This window comes from Microcebus murinus, chromosome 5, assembly GCF_040939455.1.
Source record: "Microcebus murinus isolate Inina chromosome 5, M.murinus_Inina_mat1.0, whole genome shotgun sequence".
Classification (NCBI taxonomy): domain Eukaryota; kingdom Metazoa; phylum Chordata; class Mammalia; order Primates; family Cheirogaleidae; genus Microcebus; species Microcebus murinus.
The window spans coordinates 18,169,356-18,196,000 of NC_134108.1; the positions used below are offsets into that span (position 1 = coordinate 18,169,356).

Here is a 26,645-nt window from a genome sequence, read left to right on the forward strand (position 1 = left end):
ACTGTTATGTGGATGCAGATCTTTGGTTCAGGAAAGACAATAAGGATAGGAAGGAAGGAAGGAAGGAAGGAAGGAAGGAAGGAAGGAAGGAAGGAAGGAAGGAAGGAAGGAAGGAAGGAAGGAAGGAGGGAAGGAGGGAAGGAGGGAAGGAGGGAAGGAGGGAAGGAGGGAAGGAGGGAAGGAGGGAAGGAGGGAAGGAGGGAAGGAGGGAAGGAGGGAAGGAGGGAAGGAGGGAAGGAGGGAGGGAGGGAGGGAGGGAGGGAGGGAGGGAGGGAGGGAGGGAGGGAGGGAAGAATGGGAAGTTCTTTTAACCCAAAGAGCAAGATGTACTTTGTTGGCACCAACAGCCCACTGCAGAAACTCAAGGAATGTAAGGAATAATTGAAATAATTAAGCAGGAAGGGGAGAGGAAGTTGGGCCTAAGTAAAAAATGAATTGATTATTTTTCCTCTCCACCCAAATCAGATATTTCTTTAATCTTTGTTTCTTTCTGGCAAGGATAACATATGTTGTGCTAGAGAAATCCTTGCTACCAGTTGTACTGGCTATGTCAATGTAGGCAGAAAGCAAATGTGAGGAAAATTACATGGTTGACAGTTATTATTTATATTTTTTAAATGTATAAATTATGGCAGGAAGTAGGAAGCAAGGAACAGGTAAATATTCCAATCTGTGTGGCTACTGCAGTTTTAGGATCTTGAGTACCCCTGAGATGTATGTATTACACTAGGATATGGTTCTCCTGCAATTTGCAATGAAGGATTAACAACACTGTAGAACAAGAACCACAGCAATTCAGAGACATTTCCACCACCAAAAGAGGCACAAGCCATAGTTAGGCAATAACCATTTCAAGCACATTTATAAACTTAGCAGAGATGCCTTTAGTAAATGGCACAATATATGTTCATTGTGGTTTTGCCTTCATTTTTCATTCAGGTAACAGACCTCTAATGTGCAACCCTTAATACAATAACCTTTAGAACATGACATACTGTTACTAAATTAATAGAATTAGAAAAGATATTAGAAACAATAAAGGAAGAAAATGCAAAAGCAAAGAAATTAACATGAGAAATATAATCAAACAGCTATTTTAAACAAAGACAATTTAAGCCTTGTGGAATGAGAAAATATACATTTAACACACATACATGTGTATAATCCATAGCACTCCAATTCTTTATCATCCTCCATTAAAAACTGCAAATGCTAAATTACCTAGAGGAAAGCTATATATGTTGAATAAACATGCACAAATTATGTATTATTCTTCTAATTATTAATGATTCTTATTTTAATCCCCTCCCCTCATATTAAATGCTTCTGCTTTAAAATTGGTTTTTCATGTATGGTCTCTTGCCATCTTGGCCCCACTTCCATTCGAACTTGGTGCTCATGAAAAAAGGAGTGAGAATGTGAAGGCTTATAGAGAACAAAAAGTGAAGGAATGAAGAATCAGATATAAATAGAATTTACAATTGAATTGCGAGAATAAGAACAAGGTGGGAACACTTCCCTCCCTGCCCGGAGCCCAGGGGAACTTATTTACTTCTGAGGCCAATTGTCACTCACTAAGGGGCCACAGGGCAGTATTAACATAGAAGCCAGTTCAGGGTAGAAGTTCTATTCCTATAAGAGTTTTAAATATAAATCCATAATTCAAACATTATATTCTACAGGATATCCTATAGTGATTTCCACATTAGAAATTCACTCCAGTGATTTCACATATGCTTCTTAAGTTTCTTTATCATTTGCTGCAAACTACTTTTCTATCACACTAAAAGTAACAATACCATCACTCAAAGAATGAGCTTGATATTGCTGGCCAATTTAGACATGAACCAAGCTGCTCAGCTTCTGAGATGTGGAGAATAAATCCTTTAAAAACATGAAATTTGGACATAAAATTAAATGTAGATTTCAGGTGCAATGTTGAGTGCTTTACCTTGACATACATCTTTCACCACAAATGAAATGATTACACTTTCATATAGATAAATAACTAGAAAGATTTGAAGACAACAACACATACCTTGAGGTTCATCTGTTATAACTTTTTCTTTTTTTGGACGAATGAGTTTCCAGGGAGGTATGGGAGGTGGCTTTGGTGGTGCTACCAGGGGACAAGACCTACTTTTAGTCACCAGCACAGGATGGCTACAGATGTGTGAAAGCCCATATTCTCTAAGTTTCTCAGCAGAATCTGCCTAAAATATGGAAAGTAGATTCAAAAGGATTCTTCCAATTGCCTCCTGTATTTGAAATAATACTTCTGTCGATATAAACATACTATCACCACTACACTGACACAGTGGTAGTAAAAAAATCACCACCCATATTTCTCTGTATAAGCACTATCACCATCTTTTACATTTTCTGGGGTGCTGTTTCTTTATTTACAAAGTAACAGATTAGAACTAGAAGATACTTTTTTCAATTCTAAAAGCTTAAGATTCTATGAGATGGCAAAAAAATCTTAGCTTATCAGTTTGGGTCCAAAATTAATCAGCAGTTATTTTTATAGGTTAAAGCTTTAACTCTAGTGCTTAATAGGTAAAGTTTGTTTTTTAATCACTAGCAGTTGCTACCTAGTGTTCAAAAATATTCAGTCTTGAGTGCCTTCAGGTCAGTGAGATGGTTAAAGAGTTGGCTTCTCTCCAGTTCACGCCCTCACCACTAAGAGTGGGTTCCTCCATAGGAAATCCCCGTGATTATTCACGGCAATGGAGGCATTCTTAGAAGTTCAGGGAATAAAGGCTCCCTGTGTCCTGCCAAATCAAGCAGTTTTCCCAGGCAGATACTTCTCATATTGGAATGCTCAGATCTCTTGAAGCCAGTTTGCTTTGGAATAATTCAGAATAACATTTAAGCAGAACTTAGGTTACTGATTTATGGCTGAAATATGCCATAAGGAATAAAAAAGTATGTGAATGATAAAGTAATATATCCTGTAGCCAAATTCTGGCTCTCACAGCTTTCTTTAACATTTAAAGTAAAATAAAATAAAATATTAACCACATTAAAGTCAGTTTCACCAATACCTATTTTTCTTTCCAATCATTTTGCATCATTAATTTCTATGCAATAGCAACAATTGAGATTATAAATTTACAAAATAATTCCTTAAATTAGAACCAGAAAACTAATTATCAGTCTATTCCAAATGATTACTTCAACTGGAACCTGCCTTGCTCTCATGACCCTCCTTCGATAGAGTTCAATCTACACTTCCCTGAGCCACAAAACAGAAGTACCCATAAGAAAGGAGAGTTCTTCCCAAAGCCAGGAAAATAATTTTAAGGAGTTAATCAGTGCATTAATGCAAAGCCATTTGAAAGTATTGTAAATATTGAAAATATAGAGAAAAGTGAGTCAACACTTTTAAAAAGTGGCCTAATTAAGAAGTAAAGGAAACTCTTATTTTCTCTTTGTCCCTTTTGTAGATTTTAGCAATTTGCTAAAAAAAATTCAGAAACTTCTGGAATTATGTCTTATAATGTTTTTTAAAAAAATATTTCATAGATGATCTAAAATCTAGACCTTTTATTTTCAACCCCACCACATTTTAAAAGTCTCCAGGAGTCAAGTCAACACTTGAAAGTGATCCTTTCAATGGAAAGTTAGGGGAGAATTTTAGATTATTCAATAAGACAATGCCTCAGGATAGTATTTTTAAAAAGGTGCACTGTTATAAAAGTTACATTTAAATAATATCCAAAATAGAAGTCATACTTAAAGTAGTATTTATAAGTTGAATAAGTTCCAGACATTTTATTAGTCATAATTTGTGGTCTCTACATGTGAATTTCTCCTTATGATTACAGCCAACATTTTAGTCTAAAAAGACTTTCTGTTTTGATCTTTCGAGAGTTAGAAAATAAAAAGCACTTTGAAAATGTAAAGTACTGGTCCAAATAGCATAGTACAGTATTAGTACCTACTTATAGTTTCAATAATCTGCCAAAGTACTAACTTGATTTAAGGCATGAGAAACTTAAATAAGACAATTCCTCGTACTTCATTTTATTTTCAACATACTGCACTATATTTCTGATTCATGTAAAGTAATGCTATTAATAATAGTTATTGTTTGATGTTAAGAAACTATGCTAAAGAATTTCAAGTTTCCTTGGGCTACAATTAGGGGCGAGAGGGATTTACAATAGTGCCTGGATCATTGAATAAGCACTCAATATGTGTCTGCTGAATAATTCATGCATAAGACTTAAATTAGAAATCTACTTTCTTAAGACCCTTTCATTCGTTTTACTCCATCTCATTTCAAACATTTTAAAAGAAACAGGAGTAGGGCTTTAAACAGGTGGGGAGGCTTTTTTAAAATTCCCAGATCACCCATTCTAAATAAAATTATATCCATTTAGAATGCCCAAGAGGATGAGGATGTTGAATAATATAGGATAATTTGTGCCATTTTGCTCCTTTCCAGGTTTTGTTCTTGATTTTCTTGTATTCTTCACCACTTCTTTAAATAAATGTAAGTTATTGACTTTATTTTACTTTTTGATCTCACTGTCTTTGGGGCAATAACTTTGAGCAGAATACTCTAACAAAATTTCATTAGGACAAATTGTTTCCTATAGGTTTATTGTTAAAACATTATATCTCTATTATATTCTGATATTTATTAGGAAAACTAGTTCACTTTCATAAGCTGCTAACCTATGAAAACCAGCAGGCAAGATAAGGAGATCATAACACTATAATTAGTTCATTACAGTCTTGGGGATCACTTAATTACTGTTCCAGACACTGGATTAATTCCAGAACCTTTGGGTACCTTAAACCATTTTCAACCCCTTAAGGAGGATTTGTAACAATCCTTATGTTCTGACTCTCACCCATATACCAAGCTGCCTCTAAGACTTCTCCCCTTACAATCTGTTCAATCTCTGGCAGTTCCCTGAATCCAGTGGGATCTCCTTCATCTCCAGACTTTCCAACATAAGATTCCCTTTGCTTCGAACACACTTTAGTCTATTTACTTGCATACCCTCAGAACATACCACATTGTTTAGCATTTATTACATAATTAATAAACATCTGTCAAATTAACCAATGAATAAACAGATGTGAGGTTTTAGTCTTTAATTAGCCTTTTAAATTCAAAACTAACTTTGGGTTTAAATCTTAGTTTCTCAGTGGCAATTCCAAAAGTTCAAGTGGATTATTTTGTATACTTTTCTTTTTATAATGCACTCATCTTATGCTTTCGTTTTATGGTTTTAAAAGGAGTGTGAGTACTGTTCAGACATGAGGCCACGGCACTCCACAAAGCATGGCTGGTGCTCTTTACCAGCCCTGTGAGTTAGAGTCTTTATTCCCTGGGGTATGAGAGACAGTACCTAGGCCAGTGGTATGTAAAGAGGTTGGAAAAAAAAAATCAAAGATGAGAAGGGCAGCCCTAATCTCAACAAGAGACTCAATTTGGAAGAGCCTTTGGATACATACTTGGATTGTCGAATGTTTCTGATTTTAAGATCCAGCCTAAATTACTGTTTCTTCTACTTACCCATGGCTAATATTATTTAATTTTGGATTAAAATTAGTGAAACTGCCATAATCTCTATATGATGGTACATTATATCCTATCCTCTTTATAGTATGACCACTGTTATTTGGTAGATTTTTGTAGGCAAGAATGATTTCTATCTAAAAAAAAGGAGAAGAAAGAAAGAAGGAAAACAGAGGACAAACGATAACATTATGCCCCCCAGGCATAATCTAAGAGACAAATGCAATGCACATAATAAAGTCTAACAATCATTTAATTGGAACATTTACATTTCAAGGTAATTTCTATTCATGTTTTAAAAGTCAGCTTTTTCTAATTAACCAAATGGACATTTATATGTAATTATATCCCTGAATCATCTGTTCTTATATTTTAATGTAGTGATGTCGGAACCTCAATAAAATGCTAGATGTCTAAAGTCTCCATACAGGGTTAGGATCCAGAAAGCCCCAAATGGATAGGGACTTTGTCTAAATAAATTGTTTAGTAATTTGATGAACTTTACTGTTATAAGGGAAGGAAAACACTTGTTTTCATGTCCAAGAACAAAAGATAGCTTAAAAAATTATGAAAGCATGTAAATACTATGCAACTATTAAACATATGTTGACTAAAACTTAACACCATGAAAAAATGTTAATAATATATTGTTAAGTGAAGAGCTGGTTTCCAAATGGAACATAAAGTATGATTTCACTCTGTAAAAAAAGTACACACATACAAACACAGAATAAACATATAGAAGAAAAATCAAAAGATATATACCAAAATGTTAATATTGTTTATGACCAGCCACGTATACTATGAATATTTTAACTGTATTCCCTTTGACTACATTTTCTACAATTTGTTAAATTTATAACACAAAAGTCAATAATCATTTACTTTGTATTATTTTATGATACAATGAAGATCACAGCAGTGGCTCTCAGCCTGAGGGTGAATTCATTTAAATAACCTTATGTTAAGAATATATGTGTGGCCAATTTATGGGAAGGTCATTAATTATTATTTAGAAATGAGTTTCATTGAAAAAATATAAATTTTGTATCTTTCCTTTTGTATATAATAGAAGGACCTAGAAAAATTAAATGTGACTATATATTTTTTTCTTTTTGTTATAATTAGATTGAACTATTGCTATGATCTAAGATAATTTTGGATATGCCAGAACTCTCAGGTCACATACTTAATTTTATATACAAGGGAAATGAAACCCAGGGATAGAATTTCAATTAAATTCCGGTGCACCTTCTACCACACACACACTCCTTCAACAAACACATGCACACACGTGTGCACAATTAACATAAATGACATTGTATTTCCTAGTCTTAACTGCTTACCATCTTCTCTAATGCAAAGATCTTGTTTTCAAACAAATATAGAGGTGTAAAGGTAGCATATACGACCATATGAGGGGATTGTATTGCTGAAGAACCTGTAAAACAAACATATTTTGTGCCATCAAAATTACATTAAAAATGGGTCTGTGAATAGGTTATCCCAAATTGTTCAAATTCCTTAATGAACTTATCTTTGCTGGTGAAAATATGTAAATGACTCAAAATGAATTTATGAAGATTTATGATTTAACATTTATTTAAAATGCTAAATCTCAAATATGCACCTGTTTTATGGACTCTCATTAGTTTTAAGTTCACAATAGTACTATTTAATTACCTGACATTATTTTACCTAACCACAAAAAATTTATAATATAAACATAGTCCAGTTATTAGTCACTGTAGCATAGAATGGTCCACAAATGAGCATGTCCAAAAGGAATTAATTTTAAATGGAGGCATTTCTTTGCTTTCATAGATAGAAACTTTATTCTATATCAAACTTAAAGAAAGTCCATGACTTTCATTCTATGTCAATTCAAAAAGAAATAAAAACATAAATACAATGAATCCTTACATGAAGATAGAAAGCATAAGTAATTTACTTTGAAAGGTTTAATGCTGGTATAATTTGCTTTTGAACATTGCTAATTTGTTTGTTCAATTTTTTTCTTTTTTTCTTTGTCTCTCTTTTTTTATAACAGAGACAGGGTCTCACTATGTTGCTTAGGCTGTTCTCAAACTCCTGGCCTCAAGCGATCCTGCTCCCTGGCCTCCCAAAGAACTGGGATTATTAGTGTGAGCCACCACATCTGCCCTCCACGTGTTTCTTAATATCCCTGAAATTACTATATTTGATTCAGTATTCTTTTGTTCTACAAGCATTCTGGACAAACCAATAGAAGCCAATTTATTTTAGTCTCTTCCTTTTATTTTTAATAAAAATTTTGTTTTATTCTTTTCCTAACTTACATATTTACAATTAACTATATTAGATAATATATTTACAAAAGAATGCTTTTAGGGCCATAACATATAAATTAGGTATCAGCTCAGTATCTCTCTTAAATGAAGATATGAAATATAGTAAACTTATAGAAACATATTTTTACATTTAAAAATTAAACTTCTCACATTTCTCGCGGACCTTGCAAGAACACATATTGGTCACTTTTTTCCTATACTATTTATTTACATTATCTTTGTTTGATGATGATAGTTATAATCTTAAGTCTATGCATGTTGTTTCCCCAACTAACTTTTAAGGTGTTTCTGTGCAGAGGCTGAATTAATAATTTGGTTTATTCCACAAAGGACCTTGCATGAAATAGTATGTTTTAAAATTTGACTAATGATCTCAAGATCAAAGATGTAACAAAATAATTATCCCTCTTAAAAAAATGAATATGAACAAAAATACTTTGCATGTGCTTCTATCATCAAATAACTTGATACACCCATATTGAACCAGAGTGACCCTGGTTAACAATGACCAGCAAATTATAGTCTAGTTTCTTTGCTCACTGATCATTCCAGTCAAAGCCTTCCAATAAATCCTCTAGTCAAAAGAAAGATTAAGAAATGTCTCTAGGCCTAGGCTGAGAGATGAAAGCTAGTTTTATTCTGTGCTAGCACACAGAACAGATTAAGACATTTAGAATGCACACATATGCACAGTGTTTTATTAGATATTTCATGGAGTTACTGGGCCCCTGAGTCCCATTTATAAGATGAATAAAACTCTATTTTATATCACATTGCTATCCAGATTTTACAGGTTGATACTTAGCTGACAGCACCAGTATAGTAATACCAATGTTTATACCCAACTTCTATTCTAATTTTATTTTAATCAGTTCATGTCCTGTCCATGACATATCACTTATTAAATATTTAAAAGTCCACCCCTGCCTAAGCACTGGTGTTTTTTATTTTAAAATTAACATTAAATATTGCAATGCCATATAAAATATTTGATTAGCATCAGTCAGCCCTGAGATAATGTGTGCAAACTACTTATCACAGTGCCTCATATCAGAAAAAAATCTCAGTAAATGCAAATTCTTCGTCTTTGCTCTCATCATTTTTCTCATTATGTTCAATGCATGTAATACATATTACATATGTAATTAATATGACATTAATGAATTCAGTAAAGTCTCAGGTTACAAAATCAATACACACAAATCAGAGGCATTCAAATACACCAATAACAGTCAAGCCAAAACTCAAATCAAAAACACAATACCTTTTACTATAAACCCAAAGAAAATTAAATATCTAGGAATATATTTAACAAAATATATGAGAGACATATATAAGGAGAACTATGAAACACTAAAAAAAGAAATTGTAGAAGATGTAAACAGATGGAAAATCTACCTTGCTAATGGATTCGTAGAATCAATATTGTTAAAATGTCAATATTATCTAAAGTGATCTACAGAATTAATGCAATCCCCATCAAAGTACCATCATCATTCTTTACAGATGTAGAAAAAATAATTCTTTACTTTGTATGGAACCAGAAAAGACCTTGTATAGCCAAAGCAATCTTTTTTATTTCCCATTTTTCTTTTTTCTTTTAAATTTCAGCATATTATGGGGGTACAAATTTTAAGGTTTCAAATGCCCTTGCCCCACCTCCCCCAAGTCTGAGCTTTAAGTGTGACCATCCCCTAGACGGTGCACATCTCACTCATTATGTATGTATATGCCCGCCCCCTCCTCCTACCTCCCACCTGTCCAATACCCAATTAATGTAATTCCTATGTGTCCACTTAGGTGCTGATCAGTTAATACCAATTTGCTGGTGAGTATATGTGATGCTTGTTTTTCCATTCTTGGGATACTTCACTTAGTAGTATGGGTTCCAGCTCTATCCAGGAAAATACAAGATGTGCTATATCACCAGTGTTTCTTAGAGATGAATAGTACTCTATGGTATACATATGCCACATTTTATTAATCCACTCATGAATTCATGGGCACTTGGGTTGTTTCCACAGCTTTGCAATTGTGAATTGTGCTGCTATAAACATTCGAGTCCAGATGTCTTTTTTGTAGAGTGTCATTTAATCTTTTGGGTAGATGCCCAGTAATGGGATTCCTGGATCAAATGGCAGATCTGCTTATATCGCTTTAAGGTATCTCCATATTGCTTTCCATAGAGGTTGAACTAGTTTGCAGTCCTACCAGCAGTGTAGGAGTGTTCCTATCTCTCTGCATCCATGCCAACATCTATTGTTTTGGGACTTTTTGATAAAGGCCATTCTTGCTAGAAATAAGTGGTATCTCATTGTGGTTTTGATTTGCATTTCCCTGATGATTAGAGATGTTGAACATTTTTCATAAGTTTGTTGGCCATTCTTCTGTCTTCTTTAGAAAAGTTTCTGTTCATTGCCTTTGCCCACTTTTTGATAGGGTTGTTTGATTTTTTTTCTTGCTGATAGTCATGAGTATATTCTAGTTATCAGTCCCTTATCAGATGTGTAGGATGTGAAAATTTTCTCCCATTCTGTAGGTTGTTTGTTTGCTTTCATGACTGTTTCAATCTTAAGTAAAAAGAACAAACCGGGAGGTGTCAGTCTTCCAGACTTCAAGCTGTACTACAAAGCAATAATAATTAAAACAGTTTGTCACTGGCACAAGAACAGAGACATTGATCTTTAGAATAGGACTGAGATTCCAGAGATGAAATCATCTGCATATGGTAATCTAATCTTTGATAAAGCAGAAACAAATATACATTGGAGAAAAGAATCTCTTTTCAATAAATGGTGCTGGGAAAACTGGATAGCTACATGCAGAAGATTGAAACTGGATCCCTACCTCTCACCTCTAACAAAAATCCACTCATGATGTATAACAGACTTAAACATAAGGCATGAAACCTTAAGAATTCTAGAAGAAGATGTTGGAAAGACCTTTTCAGACATTGGCCTAGGCAAAGAATTTTTGAAGAAGACCCACAAAGCAATCACTGCAGAAACAAAAATAAACAAATGGGTTCTGATCAAAATAAAAAGCATTTATTTGCACAGCCAAGGAAACTATCATTAGAGCGAATAGACAGCCTCCAGAATGGGAGAAAATATTTGCTCTCTATACATCTGTTAAAGGTCTGGTAACAAGAATCTATCTAGAACTTAAAAGAATCAATAAGAAAAAATCAAACAACACCATCAATAAAGGGGCAATGGAAATGAACAGAAACTTTTCAAAAGAATACAGAATAATGGCCAGCAAACATATTAAAAAATGCTCAACATCTCTAATCATTAGAGAAATGCAAGTCAAAACCACAATGAGATATCACCTAACCCCAGCGAGATTGGCCTGTATCAAGAAATCCCAAAACAACAAATGCTAATGAGGATGCAGAGAGATAGGAACACTCTTACACTTCTCGTGGGACTGCAAATTAGTGCAACCTCTGTGGAAAAGAATTTGGAGATACCTCAAAGAGCTAAAAATAGAAATGCCATTTGATCCAGCAATAGCACTATTAGGCATCTACCCAAAAGAGCAAAAGGCATTCTATAATAAAGACATCTACACCCAAATGTTTACGACAGCACAATTCACTATTGCAAGGATGTGGAAACAACCCAGGTGCCTGTCAATTCATGATTGGATTATTAAAATTTGGTATATGTATACAATAGGATATCACTCAATTATAAAAAATGACAGTGATCTAGCACTGCTTATATTTTCCTGGATTGAGCTTGAGCCCATTATCCAAAGTGAGATGACACAAGATCAGAAGAATGAGCTCCACATGTACTCACCATCAAATTGGTACTGACTGATTAACACTATGGTGTTCACATGGTGGTGGTGTTCTGCAGGGATTAGGGGGTTGAGGGGATAGACTCACAACTGAGGGATGTGGTACCCTTGCTAGGGAGAGGCAAAGATATAAAATGCAACCAAAATGTTTGTACTCTCATAATTTCCTGAAAAAAAACATTGAAAATAAAAAAAAAAAAACACAAAAACTGAGACTAGGTAAATTTTTATTATTTTTAATTATTTTGGATATATAAAAGTTGTACATTATTTATGGGGTACATGCAGTGTTTTGATACAGACATACAGTGTGTAATGATCAAATCAAGGTAGCTGGGGTATCTATCATCTCAAGCATTTATCATTTCTTTGTGTTAGGAACATTCCAATTCTGCTATTTTAGTTATTTTAAAATATACAATAAAATTGTTTAACTATAGTCACTCTATTTTGCTGCTGACTACAAAATCTAGTAAATTCTATCTAACTGTATTTTTGTACCTATTAACCATTTCCTCTTTATCCCCTCCTCCGCACTACCCTTCCTTGCCTCTGGCAATCATCATGCCACTCTCTGTCTCCATGACTTCATTTATTTTAGCTACCACATATGAGTCTTTCTCTGCCCAGCTTATTTCACTTAACATGATGTTCTCCAGTTCCATCCATGTTGTTATAAATAACAGGATCTCATCCTTTTCTATGGTTGAATAATATTCCATTGTGTATAGGTACCCTATTTTCCTTATCCATTCATCCACTGATGGAAATTTAGGTTGATACCACATGTTAGCTATTATGAATAGTACTGCAATAAACATGGGAGTGCAGATATCATTTCGATATATTGATTTCCTTTCTTTTGAATATATACTCAGTAGTGAGATTAGTGGACCATTGGTGAAACACTCTAGGACATTAGTCTGGACAAGTATTTCTTGAGTAATGTCTTAAAAGCACAGGAAACCAAAGTAAAAATGGACAAATGGGATCATATCAACCTGAGAAGCTTCTGCACAGCAAAGGAAATAATCAACAAAGTGAAGAGATAACCCACAAAATGAGAGAAAATATTTGCAAACTACCCATCAGACAAGAGATTAATAATCAGAATATATAAATATCTCAAACAACTCAATGGGAAAAAATCAAATAATCCAATTCAACAATGGACAAAAGATATAAATACACAGCTCTCAAAAGAAGAAATGCAAATAGCAAACAGATATATGATAAAATGCTCAATCATCAGAGAAATGCAAAGCAAAGCTACAATGAGATATTTCACCTCGGTTAAAATAGCTTTTATCTACAGACAGGCAATGACAAATGCTGGCGAGAACGTACAGAAAGGCGAACGCTCACACACTATTGGTGGGAATGTAAATTAGTACAGCCACTATGAAGAACAGTATGGAGTTTCCTCAAAAAGCTAGAGACTGGGTAATTTATAAAGAACAGAAGTTTATTTCTTCCCTGTTATGGAGGCTGGAAAGTTGAAGATTAAGATGACAGCATTTGATGAAGGCCTTTTGGCTGTGTCATTCATGGTAGAAAGCAAAAGGGCAAAAAGAGGGTGAGAGAGAAAAGGGGGCTGAACATCCCCTTTACAATTAACTAACTTTTGCAATAATTAACTTACTCCTTCAATAATGGCATTAATTCTGTATTCATTCCACCTTCATAGCCTAATCACCTCTCATTAGGCTCTATCTCTCAACACTGTTGCATTGGGGATCAAACTTCTAACACACAAACTTTGTTAGACACATTCAAGCCATAGATAGCATTAAGTATTTGGAAAAATAGAGAAGGTTCATAATTCTCAAAAGATTCTAAAAATCTGTTATTTAAAAAAGATAAAATTGGGAAAGAGTCTCAGATGATATTTGGTTCATTACCCATTGTAAATATGTTGTCTGATTCTGCAAAATAAGAACATTCATAATGCTTTCTTATTTTATTAGATAAGAAGAAAAGTGTTTTAGGATATCTTGGAAGCAAATGTTTGAATCCAGGGGTTCACTGTCTTTCAGTGAACTATCAATGACCCAAACCAGGGGATTTCCTTATCTATCTTCCAGATGTTGGACCAGCTCGTCATTAAATTAGTGCAGCTGCATACAATCAAGTCTAATAACTGAGGAAGAAATTTAACAAAAAAAAATGATCCATGCTGGGATGTTGAGATGACATCTAAAATCCTAATCTCTAAAACTGCCTTGCATTTTCTCCAATATTTATGAATTTTATATGGCCTCCAACTGCTGTATTAATTATATGTATTTTATTGCCTAAAAGAGGGTTTTGACACAGTGGTATGATTTAGATGTCCCATTTTACATGTGATACAGCTATTTTTGTTTCCTAGAAGTATATTTCAGAAGACTCTGCTACAAAAGATGTAAAATTACTTAAATACCACTTTAACCATTGATTTCAATTTGTTAAACATTTACTGTCTTAATAATTAACAATTTCTGCCACCTGAAATGTTGATTCAGAGTGAGACTAACCCTAAATTACTACAAGGCTACTACAAATTCATATGAGATATTTGTTAAAGATTATAAACTTTTTGTGATATTATGTCAATTTTTTTAGAATGGCTAACTTTCATTGAATGCTTACTCTGTGCTGATTGAGTTCTCAAACCCTAAGACATAAATTCTATTATTAACAGAATTTTCAGGTCACTAAACTTAGTTACAGACAGATCCAGTAACATGTCCAAGGTATGCAGTTAAGTGTAAGGTGTAAAGTATAAAGCGATAACTAGTCTTTCTGGAAATTTTTTTGCTGTCTATTATTCTCTGTGGCAATATTTAACTAGGATGTTGTCCACATGCTTTCCAGCCCACTTCCTACTAGAAAATGTTTGCAGGTCAAAGACTTTAAACCAGGCTTATAATTTCTTAATACAAGTCCTTTAAAAACATTAGTAGGCTTTTATCTGTTTATTTAGAGTCAATTCCTCATGCCCATATTCTTTCTTGGGCATAATTCTCAAGGCTAATTTATTTCTTTGCTTCTTTGCCTCCTGGTGATTACTTTGAAGATATGTGCAACAAGGAGGCCACATTCTAACAATCTTTGACACTACCAGATAAGTTGTTAAGAAGTTTTACTGGACCTTTGTTGTTAAATACTTTTTAAGTCTTACATTAAATTACTTATGGTCAAGAAAAAGTCTGCTTTTTCAGTCTCCTAAGTTCTGTGATATCTGAAACTTCTCTATTTTTTTTTTTCACTTATTTTAGAAAGACAATTCTGGTCTGGCCTCATGTCTTATTTGAAATATCTTGCTAACAATAGATACTACAAACTAACACTGTATACAGGAGTAGACATTCAACCACTTATTTTAGAAATTTGGGCTCACTGAGTGCGTGGCTGCCTTATATATTGTCACAGGTTCCAGTTTTACCAAATGTTTTGCTGTGGTGTAAGATAGATCTCCAGGTTTCCTCAAGCATAAGATACCTATTTCTTCTGTCTGCCACCCTACCACTGAGAACTGCCACATATTTTCAGCTGCTTGTTAGTACTCTACTTCTGGCAGTAGTTAATGACAGTTAATTTATCATTAGGTAATTCTAGCTGCTATAATAAATATACTTAAAAACACATTATCTAACCATGATATTAGTTTCTTTTTATTCATATAGAGTATAAAATAAACATTCCTGATCAGCAGGCAAATCTCCAAATAGTGATTCACAGATTTTTGGTTTTTCCATCCTTGTTGGCTCTGCCGTCTTTAACACTGTGCTCTCAACAGCATCAAACTAGCAAAAGTGAAATTGCACACGAGAGCATTTTATGGGTCAGTTTAGAGGTGGCACGTGTCACTTCTCTTCATATCCTATGGGCTGGAGCTTAGGCACCAGGCCATGTCTTACTTCAAAGAGGCTGGGAAGTATAGCATAAGTGTGTTCCCAGGAAGAGGAGGAAATCATGAGGAACTCATAGTTTTTCTCATGGTCAGAAAATATTCAACCTTAATATTTCACTGAGTCATATTTGAATGTTATTGATTTTTGCCCCTTTGAAACAATTTTTTTAAAGTTACCATATTGCTGAACTATTTTTGAGTTTTGCAATTAACTTATTAACTACAAGATAACGTAGAATTTATATACTATTTCTAAGAGAGAAATTCTAAATTATTTTGTAGTTAATAAGTTAATTGCAACTCAGATCTTTAATATTTCAGGTAATTCTTTTTTTCTCAGATATTGGAAAGGTCTGAGTTATTCATTCTTCTAGAATTTAAGTATTCCTAATTAATGTCATAATTTGTAAGTCTCTTCTTAAGTTACATTTTAAATTTAGCTGTTTAGAGAATAAAAGTTTTCAACAGCTTTTAAAGTTGGTAATGTCTATAGATATTGAGAGGAGATATAATATAGTAGGTAGTAAGGTGAACTCTGAAGCAATAATCTCTGGGTTCATAAACTCACTTTACACTTAATTTGGAGTTCCTCCAAGAGAGTAGAATCAGTGCCAAAGAATTTCCCCTCTATGCTAGGACAAAGTTTTTCACAGAGCCTGCTCAGTAGAATTTAAGAATTGCTAATCTTCAATAACTACAATGTGTCTCTTATTCTTTCCTTTTATGAATGGGAGAAGATATTGCAGTTATTCTGTCCCTCTTCAACAGTGCATTAGAGATGGAAGTGGATACACGTGGGTGTGGGTGTACGCATGTGTGTGCATGTACATGACTTGAACTTTGAACTGGATGCAATTTCTAGATAGTAATTTGGGTTGGAACACTTGGTAAATAGTGAATATATAATATATGTGGGAAGAAGAATGACGTGGATATTTGGTGATCAGAGAAGTGGAATGTGGCAGAGATTGATCACTGTTCACCAAATGGTTTCCTCTTTCTCCTGATCATTCAGACAAACTGTATTTCCCAGCTTCCTTTACAGTCCAGTGGCCACAGGACTGAATTGTAGGCAATGGAATATGAGCAGAAGGGATACATTATACAGCTAGTTTTGTCCTCAAAAATTTTGCCCCTGAAATTCTTCAAACTCTTTCCCCTTCCGTTGGCATAGAACTTTAGAATTTACATGCTAAAGGTATCAGAGCCATAAGAGGGAAGGAGCATGGATCTCAAATACCATTTAGAAAAGAGCTTCCTGGCAATCATTAACCCTAATCTTAGATTTTGTGAGTTAATAATTGAGAATGAAATATACATGCTGTTTGAACCATTGGTTAGTTATGGCAAATAGTGTACCTAAATAAATACATACTTTGAAAATAAAAAAATGAAAAGAAATCTTAATGTCACATAGTTATTAGGTAATACATTGGATATATGATGTATAAATATATATCAATCTCTACATATCTTCTGCCATCATAAAACCATATCTATCTTCTTATGGCATTTTAAAACTGTGAGTGCCATTTTGTTTTAATGATAGGTGTGATAATTATGCTACTTTGGGAAAATTAATAAAACAGGGGTTCTTTATAGTAAAATTTCAGTGACTTCTCAGAATTAACTATAACATATTACATTTCTAATATCAAATCAAATGTAAATGTAAACAATATAAAAGTCATGTTATTTTTTCCATATGAGTTTGAATTGGAACTTGGTTACCTCTTGAATGTTCCGTGCCCATCGCTTATCTCAGTTACAAGTAAGACCAAAGCAAGCTGATCGAAGGAAATGAATATAACAGTGCCATCAGAAACCTACTTAGATTTAACTCTGTGGCAGAAGGTAGCTCACATAGTCACTGTCTTATTTATGCCAGATAAGTACTCCTATAGAGATCATATTAACAGAGTATCTTGAACACATTTAAAAAATTAGCAAAGGCTTCAGAATTAACAAAGGCTTTAGCAGTAAGTATAAGTATGCTCTAACAACAAGTGCTAAGCACTTTACCTGGCATTTAACACTTAATTCTCACAAGAACCCTCCTGGATACCATGATGCAGATTTACAGAGAAGGATCCTGAGTTGAAAGAGGCTCAATCGTTTGCCTGATCCTCATACACTCAGTGTTGGAGCAGGTATCTGAGCTCAGGCAGTTTGACTCCACAGTCCAAACTTTGAACCACATTCTGTATGTTGAGATTGGCCTTAATTATGAGTTCAGCAGAGGAAAAAAAGGTACCTTTATTTTCACAAAGAAACTCAGAGAAAGTTTTAGCACTTTTCACAAAGGTGAAGAATTAGCAGTAACTTTGGTAATGTGATGTGGTCCACTATTAAAAAATATTGCTTAAGGCATCAATACAAGAACACAATTTTTTTTTTATAGAGACAGGCTCTCACCCTTGCTCAGGTTGGCCTTGGCCTCCCAGAGTGCTAGGATTACAGGCATGAGCCAGTGCGTCCAACCAAGAAGACAATTTTTTTTTTTTTTTTTTTTTTTGAGACAGAGACTCGCTTTGTTGCCCAGGCTAGAGTGAGTGCTGTGGCATCAGCCTAGCTCACAGCAACCTCAAACTCCTGGGCTCAAGCAATCCTACTGCCTCAGCCTCCAGAGTGGCTAGGACTACAGGCATGTGCCACCATGCCCGGCTAATTTTTTCTAAATATATCAGTTGGCCAATTAATTTCTTTCTATTTATAGTAGAGATAGGTCTCGCTCTTGCTCAGACTGGTTTCAAACTCCTGACCTCAAGCAATCCGCCCACCTCGGCCTCCCAGAGTGCTAGGATTACAGGCGTGAGCCACCGCGCCCAGCCAAGAAGACAATTTTTAATATAGAATTAAAAATATAATGACTAGTGCCTCTTTTCTCTACCCATATCAGCAGACTTGTTTCAATAAAATTAAAAAGGTATGATTCTTAAAATGTCCTGCTACAAATTATCATAATATATTAAGAAAAAAGATAAAAATAAAACAGATAAAGCATAGTGCCACAGGTAAAAGAATATATTTTCAACAATGTAATGAAAGATGATATGCAAATTATAACCTATACTCTGGAAGCACCAAGATAGAGGACCCAACGTTGGGATTATAAAGTCTCAAAAGAGATATTCCAATCTTCCTTCTGAATAGTCTGAGGGGTAATTTTTTTATAGCATATATCTTCCTTCAACTTGATACCATTTTTTAAGAGGCTGCTATATCTAGACTGTTTTAGGTGGTACAGAGGACAAAATGCACTGGCCCAGGGATTTTTAGTGACAATTTGTAATCTCCAATTGGACATATATAAACTAAAATAATGGATCTCCAACATGATGTTAAATAAAAGACACAGGAACCCAAGTATTTTCACTAAAAAGATTTGACCTTTATACACTGGGGATATTATAAATAGAACCATGTCCACCCAGTCACGATGTGACTCACAGAAATGTGTGGTTGTTAGAATCATGATATAAACAGACAACTACTCCTCTAGACTCCAGCCTCATAGTTATTTTTTAAAACACAGTAAAAGAGCTGGAGGTCCACTGTGAGCAAGGGGCCAGGTGTACATTTTTGTTCCATTTAGTGGCTGACATCTAACTACTTAAGCAAGTAACTGTGCATTTACTTGGATTTGGATGATAAGTTTAAACTCTGAGTATTTTTTAGAGAAATACCTGAAAATTACTAAGCAGAAGGCTCCTCTACATGTGGGTGCCTCTCCTGTGACTGTTGTACCATATGAACTTGGACAACCTGGTTTCCGTGTCATAAGTGGGACCTTGCCCCAAAACACACACTCATCTGAGGGCCCAGCATTGACAGGCAACCCTGACGAAGCTTATTTAGTTATTTCAAAAGAGAAAATGTATTTCTATGTTCCAGCGTTTTCCAGCATTTTAAGAAACAACTAACATAGTTATTATTCTAAGAGACTAAGAACTTACAATCTGACAGGGACTGCACAGAATATTGCACATCTGATGAGGGTCTTGAACCATGAAGTGAAAATTTGAATTTTTCCTTATCCCTTTCCTTTTCTCCATCTTTACTCCGCTTCTTCCCGAAGTCTTTTGCATCTGCTTTCTCTGACATATTAAAAAATCTCAGTAAATCTTTTAACTAGAAAACCTCAAACTATGTTTCTTATTCAGTCAATGTGTTGAGGGTAGCAGGGAAAAATAGTATTACTTAAACATAAAACTATAACTGCAATGTCCCCCAAATTCAATTCCCTTTAATTAGAAACATCACAATAGAGCCAGAAAAAAACTTTGAAAGTTGACATGTACTGTGAAATAAATGCAGTATTACTTATTATCTACTACATACAATTTTGTTTCATGGATATGATCATTTGAATATATTTTATTTATGTAAAATTATGCTGTCAGGCTAATTTTTCTCATTTTCAAAACAAAAACAAAAAATAGCAAAGCATGTACTGAAAATTGAGCCCTAAATGTAGACCCCTCTCAGCTTTTCCTTATTTGGAGCCTCCATCTGAAGAAAGCACAGTTTTCTTTCTCCAAAATATCTTCTTACAGGGCCTCGAATCCAACCAGCAACTACAAACCAACATAATATTGCCCAACATGGCTTGGGTAATAAAGCCCTGGTACCCAGAATTATCCTCATCAGTTGAATTCCCAATCATATATGTGTGTGTGTGCATATATAAGTATATATATATATATATATACATACATATATATACACACATATATATATACACATATATATATGCATGTACATATATTATGTATATATATTACACATATATTATGAAACATGCTTTCCTTCAATTTAAAACAATTTCCCTCAACATTTTTATCCCTAATAAATCTCTTTTAATTCTGAATCAGAAATTTTAGAATTCTACCATTTCATTCTCTGCATTATCTGCTAAATATATAATCATCATTGGTCAGGTGGTTCAATTTTTTAAATTTTCACAAATAAAAACTGTGACATTAACTAGTTATAATATTCCTTAGCCTCCAAAGTAAAGCTGTTTCATATCATAGCTTTTGCAGTAGATTTAACACTTACATTAGATACAAAAGTAGAGAGAGATAACTATAACTTTAAACATATGATGAGGCATTTAACTGGGAAACTTAGGTGCAAAAAATAGTTTATTATCAGAATTTTATTTTATGGATTTTCTATATATATTAATGCAATAAAACTAATCTTGGGTAGCAATATGTGATTTCATGTATAATTTTAAAATAGGACTTTAAAAGCCTTAAAACTCCTATTCAGAGTTTGTTTTATAAATAATATAACTAAAAATAAAAATTATAAATAGAAAAAATTAAACTGTTTCAGACAGAAATTTGGATAGTGTACAATGGAGCTTACCAAAATGTTTTTTTGCCAAAACCCTAAATAAGTGTTGCTCCTCTGACATTTCATCCCACCCATCCGGCAAACCCCCACTCTGAATAAAATTGGCAGCAGAGTTCTGCTGGAGATAATCCTCCCTTCGTTCTGCAAACCTTGCCACATCTATTTTAAATCTCTGTGAGAATCTACATCTTCCACCTCCACCTCACTCTCGGCTCACAGCTAGACTGTCTATAAACAGAGAAAATAGAAGTCTTTTGTCAGAAATCCTCATCTTCTCCTACCAAACGTGCTAACCACCTACACCTGTGTCCATCCACCTATGACATGCGCCCACCTGTTGGAACGGAGGTGCCATCACTCCCCCTGGGTCGGGCCAATCCCTCCAACTAGGCTATGGATCCTGCTCCTTCTGCCTTCACAAAAAATTTACACTGTTTCTTTTCTGTGATCTCAGCTGGATCTTCACAATCATCACTTAAAAATACTCAATTCTACCTCATTAAATTAACAAATATATATCCTGTTTGGGTTCCACATTATTCCCTACCAGCTTCTACTTTGCAGCTCTCCCATTCTTCAAGGCCAAGCTTCTGACAGAGTTGTTTATATATTATTTTATTTCCCTCTTACTTCTTACTCTATCCAATATATCTTCCACCCCCACCACTCTCAAGTGGCCAATGAGCTCCATATCACAAAATCTGATGGAGAAATTTAAGTTATTATTGTAGTTTATACATCAATATTTTACTCAATCTATGATTCTTAAAATACTTTTTCTCTTTGACTTCAATGGCAAAATGCTCTGCTGTTGTTTTTCCTGCTTCTCTGGCCACTCCTTAGTCTTCTTCAGCAACTCATCATTCTGTACCAAGCTCTCAGATATTTGTTTAGCTTCTTCAAGATTCAGTCTCAACCTCTCAAGTCTCCGCACTCTATACTGTTCCATTGGGAAATAGCACTCATAGTTTAATTTTGCCTGCATTTGTCCAGGACTCCCAAATGCATATGACCAGTCTGGGACTCCTAACATGAAAACCATGCTTGATTGTCTTAAAACCACCTCAAATTCAATACGTTCAAAATCATTTTGTGATTTCTTCTGATAGGTACCACAATCTATCTAGTTTTGCAACTCAGAATTCTACAAAGCATCTTTGCCAACTCTTCCTATTTTTTACTTCTTGAATAGGAGAAAGAGGTGTTTGATGGGAATTGAGAACTTAATGTTTCTTCCTAAATTAATACTATATTAATTTAGTAGCATCAAAGTAGAACATTGCTTTTGATTTTTAAAGAAAGCAAAATATGGAATAACAATTAACTTATAATAAACATCATCATAAGTTCTAAAGTTCAAGAAGAGAAAGATATTGCTTACATGGTTGTTTTCACAAATACTTAAAAACTGATAATGACAAAAAAAGAAGCACTGGAATAATTCAACAGTAATTGTAAAGCATTTATATTGACCGTCCACACTGAATAACATTTTGATATAAAATGTCTTACCCTTTGGAAGTTTGTCACTTTTGTCTGTACTTTTCAGTGTTGTCAATGAACCTTCGGGTTTGAATTCCTTTCCATCTTTCACTTCTTTTACCTCCTTCCCTTCTTTGCCGTCCTTCGCCTCTTTCCCTGATTCTTTTAATTTGACGTCTACTACTGTTGTTTTGCTCTCAGAACTAGCCTCATCTGACAGTTTAAACTCGGGCAGTATTTCTTTCAAGAGCTCCCACACTTTGTCCATATATCCTGGGCTTAAGAGAAAAGACATCAACATTAATTTCTAAATGATGCTTTTTGTTATTTATTTATTTATTTTTTACTTCACATCAGGACAAAGCTCAGTGAGAGATTACATGTGAGAGGTGAGGAAAATGAGTGATGAAGGATGACTGTTAGTTTTCTCTTTAGCTTAAATGACTAACTACTAAATAGGTAGATGGTGGTGCAATGTACTGAGATGAGGCATTCTAAGAAAGGGGCAGGTTTGGAAGATTGAGATTCAAGAGTTCCTTTTTGGATATTCTGTGTTAGAGATACATTTTTGACATCCATATAGCTATATATTAATAATTTAGGCAGTTGTATATGAATAAAATCTAGAGTTCAGGAAGTGGTTCTTGGATATGGAGATATAAACTTGAAAGTCATTGACAAATAGGTTGCGATTTAAAGTCATGGGGCAGGAGCCTTGTTACACACCATCATTTAGTGCATGTGCAATGGGTGAGGAATTATCCATGAAGGCTGACAAAGAGTAGAAAATGAGATATGACAAAAACCTGGAGAGTGTGCTGTGCTCTGTGGATACCAAGTGAGTCAAGTGTTGCAAAAAGAAAGAGTTGTTCAAGAGCATCAAATACTGGGATGCAAGTAAAAGGGGCAAGAAAAGTGACCACTGGATTTAACAACATTAAAGTCTTTCTTGCTCTTAAGAAGAATTGTTTCACTGATGTTGTGGGCCAGGAAAGACAAAGAGTCAGATGAGAAGAGACAAGAAGATGAGGAGATAAAGACAGTGTGTACCGACAACTCATTCATTAATATTTTCTCTGAGGAAAATAAGAGAGACGGACAGAGGGCTGGTAAGTAACAATTGGTTTCCTTGTGCATCCGTGATTAGTTCTAGCCCCTGAACTGCCTCCCAGCCATCGTTGGATCGCAGGTACCTAGCAGAGACAGGGCCTTCACTACATGCTATTTTGCATTTGATCCCACAAATACTCTTCAACATAGGTAGTACAATCTTAATTGAGGTTTAAGAGGTTGGAAGTTGTAGCAAATAATAGTGTCAAAATTCAAACAGAACCTTCTGAATCCAAAACGCACGTTCCTCTCCCCCTCCATCTACAGTATAAAAAATGCTACTATGAAAAAGACATATTCAAAGACCACAGAAGGAGACTATCTAACTTCTTGGACAATTAAGCTGAAAGATGGGATGACAGTGCTGAATTCACAGATGAACCATGTATCAAAGAAATGTGCCAACAGAAGAGTCATTTCTCCATATGCAATTTCCAGATTTCTAATTTCCACTCAGATACATCATTGACTGTATTTCTGTTATCATAAGGAAAATTAGAAAATTACGAGATTATTTTTTGATTTTCAAAAGTAAAGCTTTAGTAATTGTAGAAAAACAGAAGAGGTAAGATCAACAATTGCAAATAGAGCAGTGTCTCCCTTTGGTGCTCACATGGGAGAGGAGAAGGGAAGGCGCTGCCTGTTGGAGTGGCCACAAAACACATTTTCACCTTATGTGAATTTCACGTGGAAAAATCCAGTAGATAACACAAGTTTGAAAGGTTAGCACCCTAATTCTCCTTGACTTCCATAAAACCATCAACATCACTGGGCCAATTTTTCTATACACTAGAATCCTTCTTAGTAACAGAAACATCCACTCCTCAACGAACCACATACCTTTGCTCACATTGTTCTCCTGCCTTCCATGCTCTTCTTCCTTTACATCCATCTGGCCGCCACTTCCTCCACCATGCCTTTCTTACCCCCTCCCTGCACTCCTGGCAGATGGTGATTGCTTCCATTTTTCAACTTAAACATTTCTTTTTTTTTTTTTTTTTTTTTTAAATCATCAAAAGGAGTTTTATTGACTACCTTGAGCTAGGGTCTAAGTCCCAGAGTACCAATATGGCGGCCTCTATTGGGACAAAGACCTCAACTTAAACATTTCTTGACAATAATTTATATATTACTTTATGTCATCCTTTTCATTTAAAATTATATATATATGCTAATCAGCTTTTAAATTTTATAGTAAAATTATAATTTAAAATATTTGAATGATGTGGTAAAACATTGATATGAAAAATCTTGAAAATCATGACACAGCAGATCAATGTGTTTTTCTTTTACTTTCTAGTTGTATTTAGAGAAAATGGATAAATTCGATTATCTGAGTCAGCCTCATTTCTTCTTCTTTATATTTTTTCTCTGTTTCCAAAGGTTGATTATTAATAACCATATATATATCTAGATAATATTAAATAATCTAATGAAAGTTGTTAGAGACAGGAAGGAAATTTTCTATAATTATGTTTCTATCATACATCAGCCACTTTTTATGACATGCCAACCTGGTTGATGGGGTCACTTGGATAATTAAATGAGATAATCCTTTCAAGATGTGGTTTTAAAATTAGAAATAATTTATTAAAATATCTGATGGATAGTAGGTGTTTTCTTATGATCATTTCCTAATATGTGTGGCTATTTAAAAGCTGCTTGTATGTTTCTCTATTGAAACACATGTGATAGCTGTAAAGATTAATCTGTGTATGTTTTATCATAATAAATAATTACTATTGTTTTAATATTTGTAAGTCAGAATTTAAGGATTAAATTCATAATATGTATGAGTGTGGGAAATTAGCATATGCTACCCCAAAATATAAAGGATTGTTGATCTGAAAGCAATTAAGTAAAAGGGGAGACAGGGAAGATCTCTGCCCTCCATCTGCCTAAAAGTAGGACACAGATTTACAAAGACAAAAAGGTACCTGGCCCTTCACCCCCTGGCTTCTACCATGGAGAACAAAGGTTAACCACTGAAGACAGCTCTGGACTCTATCACCTGAGCATGGTAGCAGAGGAATCTGCATTAACAAGCTTTATTAACTAGCCTTTGCCTATCATTTATTTGCCTTCCCACACGTTGTCACCTGCAGAAACTCAAAGTCCTTTTCCTTTGGTCACCTCTCTAAAAATTTGCTTTTCTTTGCTGAAGATGCTATATAGGCTGGAATTCAAAGACATCGCTTTGAGAACTACTTATTCCCTGGGTGTATCCCATGTATATGGTAAACATACATGTTAATAAATTTCTGTTTATTTTTTCTTGTTAGTTTGTCTTTTGTTACTGGGTCAGACCTAAGAACCTATGAGGGCCATTCTTTCCCTATATAAGGAAACAGAGCTTACCTTGAAATTCCCAAGGAACTTATGTTATATAAATGTTATTTTCCCAAACATTTTGTAAAACGTGGCATTTTTTTGAAATTTTCATAATGGCTATGGATATTTTAAAGAAATCTTGAAAGAAAAAAATAGATATGAGTAACTTAATGATCAAACTTACTGAAGAGAAATGACTTCTGGTAACCACCCTGTAAGAGCATGAATGACCGTGAACTCTCCCAGTTCTCTCCTCTCTGCTACATGGATGCTGAAAAAGAAAATACACAATGCTATAGTTACCAAAATTTGATAACACAGAAATATATATAAGAACTCATATATAAGTTCTTATAACATATGCATAACTAATATAAGAATATTTTTAAATATTTTTTAAAATAGAACAGTGTTTTTTGTCATTATGATTTCAGTAATTATTTTAAGATGCCTATAAGGCTGTGTATTAAATCAGTCCTGTCTAGGACAGGTCAAGGTGAGCATTAGAAATCCTTAACAAAATCTTTAGATAACCACAGAGAAACTAGAAACATCTGTTATAGCCTGCCAGCATAGCATAAAGTCAAATGAGGTTGCATCAACCAAATGTCACTATTCTCATTTAGTCTTTTATTTATTTTCTCCTGAGATAATTAGGTCACTTACATTTATACACAGAAATGCCCTATCTCCTTTCCACCCAGGAGTCACAGCTTCCATCAGCCATGTGTCAATGATGGTGTTCATGGTGTGGGCCAACACACATGTCCTTGTCTTCAGAAAG

At 34.4% G+C, this 26,645-nt stretch overlaps 1 protein-coding gene across 3 annotated transcripts in view; it reads right to left on the reverse strand.

Annotated features, from left to right (window-relative positions):
- The window catches only part of ADGB (androglobin), a 146,568-nt gene that overhangs the window by 80,246 nt on the left and 39,677 nt on the right, over window positions 1–26,645 (reverse strand). For 2 of the 3 annotated variants that reach the window (XM_012752190.2, XM_076002881.1), the window contains exons 7-11: window positions 26,046–26,132; window positions 22,451–22,698; window positions 19,531–19,671; window positions 6,886–6,980; window positions 2,039–2,213 (exon numbers count right to left, since the gene is read on the reverse strand). In XM_012752190.2, coding sequence (XP_012607644.2) covers window positions 2,039–2,213; window positions 6,886–6,980; window positions 19,531–19,671; window positions 22,451–22,698; window positions 26,046–26,132 — 746 coding nt within the window. The remainder of the gene's footprint in view (window positions 1–2,038; window positions 2,214–6,885; window positions 6,981–19,530; window positions 19,672–22,450; window positions 22,699–26,045; window positions 26,133–26,645) is intronic. The other variant, XM_076002882.1, reaches the window with a different exon arrangement.